General features: G+C 35.1%; 1 protein-coding gene across 5 annotated transcripts in view; it reads left to right on the top strand.

The window, feature by feature from the left end:
- Positions 1 to 12,122, top strand: part of LOC144373332 (transport and Golgi organization protein 1 homolog) — a 44,578-nt gene that overhangs the window by 12,746 nt on the left and 19,710 nt on the right. For 2 of the 5 annotated variants that reach the window (XM_078036420.1, XM_078036424.1), the window contains exon 1: positions 11,149 to 11,439. The exons of 2 other annotated variants lie outside the window; for them this stretch is intronic. In XM_078036420.1, coding sequence (XP_077892546.1) covers positions 11,293 to 11,439 — 147 coding nt within the window. In that variant the 5' untranslated portion in view covers positions 11,149 to 11,292. Of the gene's footprint in view, positions 1 to 11,147; positions 11,440 to 12,122 lie in introns of those variants that run through there. One more of the 5 variants, XM_078036423.1, reaches the window with a different exon arrangement.

Genomic DNA, 12,122 nt, shown 5'->3' with positions numbered 1-12,122 from the left:
CATACTGTTTTTGTATGTCAACTCTCTCTGGCTAGCTGGAATCCAGACTTCTCCCAGCTCAGTGCCAACTGTGGGATTGGTTAGCTTATAGTTGTTCTTGGCCCTCGCAGGTACTGCTTAGAATGTAGCCCCAAACTGAAGACCACCTCCATGCAGATTTCTGGAACTCTCTTTCTTTGTGGCTCCCATCTTTCTGGTAGTTTTCTCTACATATTTTTGGCTGCTTAAACTCCTGGAACTCTGGTCTCTCTCTCCTCAGTGAGACTGTTATGCCCTATTTGGGTTCCCCTTCCCAAACTGAGGTCTAGAGGGTGCCTCCAGGTGAAATGCTCATCTATTTGTTCTCCTGATCTTAGGGGTGACAGTTGCATGTCCCTTGTGGCTTTCTATCTGAAAAATAGCTCTTTAAAAATATATTTTGACTGGGCATGGTGGCACATGCCTTAATCCTAGTGGCTCAGGAGGCTGAGACAGGAGGATCATGAGTTCAAAGCCAAAAGTGAGGTGCTAAGTAATTCAGTGAAACCCTGTCTCTAAATAAAATACAAAATGGGGCTGAGACTGGGGATGTGGCTCAGTGATCAAGTGCTTCTGAGTTTAATCCCTGGTACCAAAATATATATATATATTCCAACTTTCTGGTTGCTTTCAGTGGGAGAACAAGTCTCATATAAGTTACTCTCTATTGATTTATCCTTTTTTTGTAACTTTTTGCGATAATTGAAAAAAATATGTTTGTGGGACTTCTAGGATATATTGTAGTTTTGGTGAATAAATGACATCCCCGTGGTACAACAATTTAACCTGTTTCTCTATTGCCTTTTTTTTGTTTGTTTGTTTGGTGGTGTTGGGGATTGAACCTCGGGCTCCATGCATTCTAGGCAAGTGCTGAGCTAACAACCTCAGCCTTTCTCTGTTGCTTTATATTTCTTGGAAATTGGTAGTCAGGTTTAGGTTCAATTCTGTTTCTTATGAAAACTTAATAAAATATTGCATTGACATCTGCATGTCCTCTCCTTTGATGTTGACTACTAGTCAACAGTGACTTTGGTGAGATTTGCTAATATATTACAGGTTGCAAAATAGCAATGGTCTGAGTTGCTGGGATTTTTCTTTCTTCATTTAAAGGCTGGGATGCCTATACAAATAAAAATTTATGATTGATTATTCTTTCTTTCTTTTTTTTTTTGTACTGGGGATTAAACTCAGGGGCACTTGGCTAGTGAGCCATATCCCCAGCCTTATTTTGTATTTTATTTATATACAGGGTCTCACTGAGTTGCTTAGCAATTCGCTTTTGCTGAGGCTGACTTTGAACTTGCTATCTTCCCTCCTCAGCCTCCCGAACTACTGGGATTACAAGTGTGTGCCACGGCGCCTGGCTATGATTGATTATTCTTTACACAGATATTTGGTTTGTATAGTTAAGGCAGGAGATAAACATTTGATTCCTTTTCTTCATTACTTTTCAGAATAGTAAGGTGGTATTCTAGCATTATCAAATGATACCCAAAGGGGCTTTTGAAATCTTTTTAACTTTTATTTAAGAGTTAATATGATGTCATGCATTTAAAAATATTTGGTGTGTTTAATCCAGTTAGGAATAGTAATTGTTCTTACCTGATGCTCAATTTCTCCCCCTTTTGCCTTGTAGAAGCCTCTTTATCTTGGCTCCTGGGACCCTTTGCCACCACCTAGTGGTCATTGTTACCTATTTCCCTTGCTTTTGAACTATGAGATATTCCAAGTTCATCTTAAACATTCCCTGTCCAGACCTTGAAGGAACTATTTCTCTAAAAGAACTTTGGTTCCTTTCAATAGGAAATGATATTTAGAGGCTACATTCCAAGTACTAGGATTGCTTATTGCTCAAATTGACTGTCATTTGTAGGCCTTTTTAGTGAACAAAGCTCAGAAATATGTGGGGATTTTTCATCATGTCATTTAGATAATTCCCATGAAAATTCAGGAGAGATTTTACTTCACTTCATCTATCTTAGATTTGTGTTTTCTTTCTCTGATGTTGGAGTTCCAGTTTTCAATGACATCAGTATAATTGTTTACAGTCTTGTGCCACTTAATGACATTTTGGTCATTAGTGCATAATAATGGAGCTAAAAAATTCTTGTCACCTAGTATTTTTAATATATTTTTTGTGTTTTGATATGTTTAGATATATAAACATTTACAACGTTACAATTGTCTACAGAATTCAGTATAATAATATCTTATAGGTTTTTATCCCCAAAGTGATGATATACCATATATGAATACCTACGTGTGGAAATGGCTATATTTTCTAGGTTTGTATAAGTATGCTCAATAATGTTTACATGCTGAAATTGCCTAAGATGTGTTTCTCAGAATTTATTCCTATCATTAAGCAACACAAGACTATATTTATGTTATTTAAAATACTTTCAGGAATGTATTCCTGAAATGAAATTCTCTTGTCTTTAAGCTATATCCCACTAAGGTATGTTTGAACTAATTCATTTCTGTGGTTTGTCACCAACTTGATGTCACAGGTTGTTTCATTTTTGCTTTCAATATTTAGGTATTACTTTATAAAGATTTTTTTGTTTATTTTACAATTATTTAAATATTTAGAAGAGCCAAAGTTAATTTGTAAAAATAAGTTGTTTCTGTTTTCTAGTACTGGTGATTGAACCCAGGGCTCCTATCCACTGAGCCACATACCTAGCCTCTTTATTTTTTATTTAGAGATAGTTCTCACTAAATTGCGTAGGGACTTGCTAAGTTGCTGAGGCTAGCTTTGAACTTGTGATTCTCCTGCCTGATTTTGAAAGAATTCTAGCTTTTGTCCCAGTTCTGTCTACCCTGATGTTACTCTCTTTTATAGTTAACTTTTAAAATTTATTTCATTATGTATTCTGTTATTAAAAAAATAAGCAAATGAGAAAAGGGATATGTAGCTCAGTGGTAGAGCACTTGCCTACCATACATGAGGCCATGTGTTCAATCCCCAGCACCATAAAAAGAAAAAGAAAAGCAAATGATTTTTACATCTAGCTATGATAGCTTTATATAGGTACTGGCTTCACCTTCCCAACTGAAACAACTAAAATAAATATGAAAAAAAAACCCCACAAACAGATAAAATTTGAAGATCCAGCAACATTGAAGATCAAGCAACAAAGAATGATTCTGGAAACATAAGGAACAAATGCTGTGAGCTCTTTAGTTGTCCCAGCTTTTACTATGTTAAGAGATTCCCAAGCCATGACAAAGAAGGGGAAGTCAGGCAGAACCAGAGGATACCATGAATTGAGAGATGGTGCTGAGATTCCAGGAAAACCGAAGTGACTAGAATTCACAGGGTGGAGTACCAAAAGAAGGTTGCTACATTGAGAGACAATTCTGGAAATCTGTGAAAGGCTCTCTGAGTGTTCAGCAGGGTATTGATCTGCACATAAGTGTGATGAAACTGCTTAGCAAGTCAGAGAAACAATCTTAAGTGATTAGAAGGAACAGGTCCTAACACAGGGACCAGAATAGCACCTGGAAAAAACTATCTAAGGAAGTTGGGTAGAATAATCAGAAGGGCGTTACCTCGGACTGACTATTACAATTTATGTAATACCTAGCAAATATTCAGACCCAAGAGAATCAAATTGTTTCCAGTAATTTAATTGTATACAAAATATTAAGAATAGTAATTCGTAATGTATGGCATCGAATCAAAGCTTACCAGGCATGCAAAGAAGCAAGAAAAATACAATCCACAATGATGAGGAGAAGAATCATCCAATCAAAGCCAACCGAGAACTGCCGGAGATGTTAGAATGAGGTAATGGCATTTTTTAAAAAGTTATTACTACTATATTTCGTGTGTTAAAAAGGTAAAAAGAGATATAGAAGATACATTTTAAGAAAATCAGACTTCTAGAGTTGAAAATATATGATAAACACAGTGGATGGGATTAATGTCAGAATAAGCATTTGTGATGAAATTGTTAGTGAACTTGAGGACATAACAGGAGAAGTACCCCAAATGAAACACAGGGAAAATTTCTTCTGTTAAAGAAAAGTGAACCAGAGCATCAGTGAGCTGTGGGACAGTTTCAAGTTGAGCGTTGAGAGGTATTCAGAAAAATATTTTAAGAAATGATGGCCAAAAATTTTCAAAAATTTGTGAAAACTGTACATCAGCAGATCCAAGATATTAAAAGGAACTAGAGTACAAAAAGCATGAATAAAGCTATATCAAGGTATATTATATCATAAATAAATTGCTCAAAACCAGTGATAAAGAGCAATCTTAGCAGTTAGAGAAAACATTTATGTAGAGAAGAACTAAGGATGACATCAGATTTCTTGTCAGAAATTAGGCATAAGAGAATATAGTGGAGTGATACCTTTAATATATTTGAAGAGTAATAATGTTGGCCGATAATATCATGCCCAGTGAAATATCTTTCTAAAATGAAGACTTGTACTGACATACAAGCTGAAAGAATTCACCCTACACTTGCACCAAGACAGCAGATGGAAATAATGGAATAAAGGAGTAAAGAACACTGAAAATGGTGACTGTGTGCATAAATATTTAAAATAATTTTTCTTATTTGAACATTTTAAAAAGTCATTGTCTGTTTAAAGACAAACATCAGTGTAGTATGGGATTTAGAAAACATGTAAAGTAAAATACATGACAACAGTATAAATCTCAGAAGGGTAGTAATTATTGTAACGTTCTTATTGAATATGTGAAGTAATACAGTATCATCTGAAGGTATATTGTGACAAATTAAAGATGTACATTCTAAACCCTGAAGCACTAAGATTAGAAAACAGAGTTATAGCTTAATAAGCCAATAGAGGAATCACTAAAAATACCGATAGTGGTATTTCTGCGAAAGAAGACAGAAAGAAAAGAAAAAGAACAAAGAACAGAAGGAACAAATAGAAGATTATATTAAGCTTACACCTATGCACAGCAGTAATCCTATTAAGTGGAAAGTATCTAAATACATCAGTTAAAAACAGAGATTGTCATATTGCCTAAAGAAGCAAGACCCAAATAGATGTCTAAGGGAGTAACACTGTAAATAGACAGAAAGAAGTCAAAATTAGAATGATTGAAAAAGGTATCTCATGTTAAACACTAGTGAAAGAAAATCTGGAGTAGCTACATTAAACCAAAAGAGGTTGTGGGGCAAAATATATCATCGGGACTCAAGAAAGTTATTTCCTAATGATAAAGGAATCAGTCAAGATTATATAATAAACTTAAATGCTTGTACTTTTAATATTAGACCTTCAAAATACATGAAGTATAAAAATTGATAGAATTATGAGGAAAATGATGAATCCTATAGATTACATTTAGAGATTTCAATATCCTCTCCTCAGCAATTGGCAGAAAATGAAAAATAAAAGTAAGATTGTAGAAAGTGTGAATGACATAATCAATCCATCCATTTGAAATTAATTGACGTTTATAGAAAACTCCCAAGGAGCTTAGTGCACATGGAACATTTACCAAGATAAACTGTATTCTGGATCTTAAAAAAATTATCAGTAAATATAAAAGTATTCAAAGTCAGGCAAAGCTTGTTCTCTGAACACAATAAAATGAGAAATCAATAATGGAAAAATCTGGAAATTTCTCAAATATTTGAAAACTTTAGTGCCAGACTGCTAAATATATATATATATATATATATATATATATATATATATATATATATATATATATATATATGTATGTATAAATGAACAACACAGTACATTTATTTTTATGTGGTGCTGGGGATCGAACCCAGTGCCTCACACATGTGAGGCAAGCACTTTACCACTGAGCTACAACCTTAGCCCCCACTGCTAAATAATTTTTGAGTCAAATAAATCAAAGAAGAAATTCATATTTTGAGTTCAATAAAACTGAAAACAACATATCCATTTGTGCAATGTCACTAAAGCGTTATTGGAAAATTTATAGCACTACCAGGCCCAAGATAGCTTTATTAAAAAAGAAGTCTCCAGTCATTGACTTTAGTTCCTACTATGAGAAACTAGAAAAGGAAAAATAAGTTAATCTCCAAGTAAGCAAGAAAAAAAGATATAATAAAGACTATAAGTCAGTAAAATTTTAAAAAAGGAAAATAAGAGAAAATCAATGAAACCCAAAGCTAGTTCTTTAAGATGAATAAAATTGATCAACATCTAGTGAGGGAAATAAAAGAGGAGACACAGATTACCAATATCCGCAATCAGAGAAGGGATATAACTACAGATTTCACAGATACTAGACTGATAATGGGGATATTATGAACAGTTTATGTTAATTAACTTGACAATTTAGATGAAATGAAGAAATTCTATTTAAGCCACAAATTGCAAAAGTTCACTCAAGAAAAACAGACAACTTCATAAACCTTGTTGACTATTAAAGAAATTGAAGGTATAGGTAAAAACCTTTCTACAAAGAAAAAAATATAAGACCCAGATAGCTTTATTGGTGATCCAATTCCTGTAAGGAAGAAATGATACTAATTCCTAATAGTATTAGTAATACTAAACCCTTGTAGAATATTAAAGCAAGGAAATATTTCTCCTATGAAGCCAGTGTTATCACTACACCAAACCAAGACAAAGATATAACAAGAAAAGAAAATCACATACCTCTCAAGAGATCTCCAATGAATCTGTACAGAAATTCTAAACAAAAATTTAAGTCGAATACAACAATATGTAAAAGGAAAATACATCATAGACAAAAACTAGACTGATGATGGGGATTTATGTCAAGAATCCAAAATTTATTTAACATTTGAAAATCAATGAAATTTACCACATTGATGTACCTAAAAGCTGAATAAGAGAAGCCATAGAAAATACATTATTCCATACACATATCCCATACTCTTGTTTAGCTCAAGAGATACAAAACAAGCATTTAAAAAATATAGCAGAGGGGGTAAATGTTGGGGAGTAATATTGGCCAAATTATATTGTTATTTTGTGTGCATGTACAAGTAGGTGACAATAAATCCCATCGACATGTAAAAAAAATCAGCCCTGATTATTATTTAAAAATTTTTTTTAGATTTTGATTGACTTTTATTATATTCACTTATTTATATGCGGTGCTGAGAATCGAACCCATTGCCTCACACATGCTAGGCAAGTGCTCTACCACTGAGTATCAACCCCAGCCCCTCAGAATTTATTATTGATGTAGAAAAACAAATAACAAACTAAGAATAGAAGGGAGCTTAAAATATCCTCTGAAAAAATGCAGCTAACCTCAAACTTAATGGTTGATAATTGAATACTTTTCCCCAAGATCAGAAACCAAACAGAGATGTCCACTCTCATTACATCTATTTAGCATTGTACTGGGGTGCAGTAAGGAAATAGCTAGTATACTAAGGCAAGAAAAAGAAATAAAATGCACTCAGATTGGAAAGAAAGAAATAAAATTCTCTTTATTTTCAGATAACATGAATATATATAGATACAATCTGGTATGATCTAGAAAAAAGCTATTGTAAGGTTGACAGATAAAATTTACATCTAAAAGCAATTATATTTTCTATATATTAACAATGAATAATTAGAAATTGAAATTTTAAAGATTTCCATGTACAATAGAATAAAAATATGAAGTATTTAAACATAAATGTGGCAAAAACTAAAATGTATATATTAAAAACTATAAAATATTGCTGATAAAAATTAAAGAGAACCTAAATGGAGAGATATACCTAATTTATGAGTCAGAAGACTAAGGTGTCCATTCATCCCAGTTTAATCACCAGAGTCAACATTATTCCAATCAAAATTCCTGCAGAGTTTTGTAGAAAATGACAAGCTGATTGCAACAGACCTAGAATACGTGGCTTCAAGACTTAATCTAGGCCTGGGGATGTAGCTCAGTGGTAGAGCACTTGCCTAGCATATGCAAGGTCCTGTGTTCAATCCCTAGTACCATACGAAGAGGAAAAAAAGAAAAAAAATATTCTAAAGCTACAGTAATCAGGATTGCAGACAAAACATTGGAACAGAGCCAAGAATTCAGAGATAGATACACAATATATATGGCAACAGTCATTGACAAAGATGGAAAGACAAGTAGAGAATGGGAAGTTTTTCAGCAAATGGTACTGAAATTACTGCATATTTATATGCAAAATATTGATCCATGCCTTGCATTAGACACCTGAATTAACTCACAGACTTAAATATTAAACTCAAAACTACAAAACCTCTAGGAAAAAAATAAGAGAAAAATTTTTGTTGAACTTAGGTTTGGCAAAGATTTCTTAAATTTGACAACAAAAGCATTAAAAAGGATTTGACAATGTGGGATTCATCAAACTAAAACCTCTGTAATTCAAAATACACTTTGAAGTGAATGAAATAGACAAAACACAAGCTGGGAGGAAATTACTGTAAAGCATTTATCAAGACTTGCATCAAGAATATATGAAGAACTCTTAGAACTCATTAGAAAAAATATAGTCCTGTAAAATAACACTTCATCAAAGAAGATAAACAGATAGTAAATAAAGACATTAAAAATGCTTGACATAATTATCAGGGAAATGCAATTTTGAAGCATAAGAGTTACCACTACACACTTATTAAATATCTAATATTAAAGACAATTGTGCTGAGTGGTTGGAGATGGAGGAACTGGATGGGTACACAGCTGGTGGGGATATAAAGTGGTAGAATCACCTTCTTAAAAAGGTAAACATATACCAGTCATATCCAACCATTCTTTTCCAAAGAAAAGATAAGTTATATAGCAATAGGAGGAATTTTATATTTGTAAAAGCCCCAAACTGGAAAAAAATCCAAATGTCTATCAATAGATGATAGACAAATTGTGGTATGTACATATAATGAAATGCTACTCAGCAATAAAAATAGATGATAGATAAACTGATGTAGATGAATCTCAAATTATGCTGAATAAGAGAAGCCATAGAAAATACATTATCCCATACACATAAAACTTGAGGAATACAAAGCAATCTATTAAGATAGACATTTTGCTGGAGGAATGGGAAAGTGGGGGGCAAGAAGGAAGGGTGACAAAGGGCAGAATTACCTAGAGAATGAGAATATTTTTGGAAGTAAAGGATGTGTATATTATCTTGATTATAATGGTGATTTCATAATTTCATGTTAAAATTTATCAAATTGCACACTTTAAATACATGTAATTTATTGCATGTCAATTTTACCTCAAAGCTATAAGAAATAATATACTCATCTTTTTTCACTTTCTAAGATACAATTAGTATTCTACAAATATTTTTCTCTACTTCATTTTAAAAATATATATTCTGGAAACCAGCTCTTAGCCGTATTTAAAATTATTTTCTTTCTTCTTTGGTTTATTCAACAACTTTCATTGATGACGGTTGTTTCAGCCTTTTGTGACCATCTTGTATTATTATAATTAATGCTTGAATAACATAGTTTTGTAAATACAAGTTTTAAACATTTGTTGTTGTATTCCCAGTATCTTTAGAAGTTAGGGCTGGGGGACTATAGCTCAGCAGTAGAGCACTTGCCCTAGATACCCTTCCCCAGCACTGAAAAAGTTAAAAAAAAAAAGTGCGATTGTTGAGTTAATAGGTAAATATATAAGCAGTTTTGGGAGATGTTGCCAAATCTCATTCATAAGGGTTGTATCATTTTGTATACTTATCTGAGAATTTGTATTCCCCCACATTCTCTCACCTACTGAGTATGTGGTCAAACATTTGGATCTTGCCAATGCAAGTGAGAAATGGTATCTTGGTGTGGTTTAATTTGTATTTTGTTCATTATGAGCTAAGCAGAGCATGTTTCCATATGTTATAGCTATTTGCATTTCTTTTCCTGAGATCTGTTTATTTCTTCAGCCCATTTTTGTATAGGTTTGCTGGCCATTTTATTTATAATGTTCTTTATATTTCAGGAACATGATTCTTTGGACAATAATAGGTTGCAAATATTTTTTCTCAGGTTGTCATTGTCAAACTGTGTGTGTGTGTGTGTGTGTGTGTGTGTGTGTGTGTGTGTGTGTGTGTGTGTAGCAGGTTTAGATACAGCCAGGAAAGATTTTTTCAATGAGGCAGGTTTTGCCCACTCATAATACATAGAAAATTTCACCCAATATTTTCTAGTACTTGTTTATTTTCTATTTTTACATTCATGTTTCTTATCCATTTGTAGTTTATCTTTTGAATAAGTAGAGAAAAATCCAATTTTATAATTTTCCATGTGGTAACGCTACTTATTAGAAAGTCTATTTTCCCCAAACTAACTTTTATTGTACCCCAAGTGTCCAGTTGGTTCTGTTTCTGAATTCTCTATTCTGTCCCACAATCTCTATGTATTCTTGGGCTTGGACGAGGGTACATGAATTAATTATATAGTCTGCCCTCCCTGTACCCTTCATTGCTCTTCTTTTTCAGTGCTTTCCTGCTTATTCTTGTTCTTTTGAATTGACTATAATCAACTTGATGACAGATTTTTAAAGATCCACATATGTTCATTCCCTCCCCAAGTTAAACGTCCCCAGTTTCTTCAATTTTTAGCACGTGCTTTTCGGGGGCTATTCATGATTCTGTTCTTTTCCACAAGTCATGCAACCTTAAAATGTGGCATCCAGAAATGAAGCCACCGGAGTGGGGTGATAATGACATGATTCCTTAGGGTAAGGCTTTTTAAAAAGAGTGTCATCCACAATTGGAGAAAGTAACAGGACTGGATTGAGCAGGGAAGGAAAGCCGAGTCCAAGCAGTAGTCCTTTATAAGGGAGCAGGAGAAGCTTCTCCTCTTCTGTCTGCACTTTTGGGGCAGGTAGGTACCTGGTGTCTCAACACGTTGACAAAAGGGTTTTGCTCTGGGAGGAGCTGGGAGGCCTGACTTTCTCCTTTTTCCTAGTCTCTGCCTATAATCCCCTTTTGCTAGTTCCCTGGCTTCCTCCAGGGCCTTCTAAATCGCTGGTCCTCTCCCAGTTCCGGGGACAGGTGAGCCTCTTTCCTTCTGGAGTCCTTTCATTTGGACTCTTCTGCTGGGCTCTCCTTGCGCTGTCCCCCGCTGGGCTCCGCAGTTGGTTCTTTCTGCTCCCTGCCCGCCCCTCTGCATCCTCTGTCCTCTCACTGCTGTCGGCCCAGGGGCTTCCTCTGATGACGCGTTTTACTTGCGTTGGGCGGAAAGCGCCTGCGGTGGAGGAAGGCAAAGTTCACTCCCAGTACCCGCCCCCTGCGCTGGGTCCTACCGAAGTAGGAAACGGTGAAAGAGGGTCCTGTGCTGTTCTGCATGGAAGCGTTGCTTCCGCTCAGCTGTCCCTACACCATGGACTCAGTACCTGCCACTGTGCCTTCTGTCACTGCTTTCCCGGGGGACCCGGAGCTCCTGGGACCCCTGTCGGTGCTCTACGCAGCCCTCATTGCCAAGCTACTGGAGGTGACGGTCCCATTCCCAGGGAGGGACCCCAGCTCTGGCAGGCGGGTGGCTGAGTCCTGGTGGAGTGGGTGCACTGACTGTAGTGGCGACGGAGAAATGGAGTGTGTCGGGCCCAAGGCAGGCAGGACTTGAGTGTATTGTTAAGCGAGGCCGGTGAGAGTGTACTTGAGCTTTCCCCACTTGCACTTTTTTTTTTTTTTTGACGGAATAGAGGTGACAACCTCATGGTATGTTCCGAAATGCAGCCAACAATCCAAACAGCTAAGGTTACTACAGGTGTTTTCCCTACAGAGACTGCTGGGGAATTGGGCCCAAATGACAGTTATCTCCTATTACCTGTAGAGGGCGGTGAAAACAGGGAAGAGTAGGCAGGTGTTTACTGCACTGCCTTTGAGCAACCATTTAAAATTAGGCTTTGAATTTTATAGAAGGATGTTAAATTCAGAGAAGTTTAAGCCAGTTTTCAAGAGTTGTCTGAAATTACATGTCACTTATCTGTTTATATAAGAGTGGAATGGAAGTAAGATTTAAAATCTTATATCATCATTGTTTTTATTTGTTGCCATAAAATTAATTAGTTCTTTCATATATTTAAGTTTTTGTCTTAAATGAATTTTTTAAATTATAAAAACCAGGTTATCTAAGAGAAAAGAATGATCCAGAGGGATTCTAGCCAGGTGTTA

Source organism: Ictidomys tridecemlineatus, unplaced genomic scaffold, assembly GCF_052094955.1.
Source record: "Ictidomys tridecemlineatus isolate mIctTri1 unplaced genomic scaffold, mIctTri1.hap1 Scaffold_36, whole genome shotgun sequence".
In the NCBI taxonomy this organism is placed as follows: domain Eukaryota; kingdom Metazoa; phylum Chordata; class Mammalia; order Rodentia; family Sciuridae; genus Ictidomys; species Ictidomys tridecemlineatus.
This window is presented reverse-complemented; position numbering and strand designations above follow the sequence as displayed.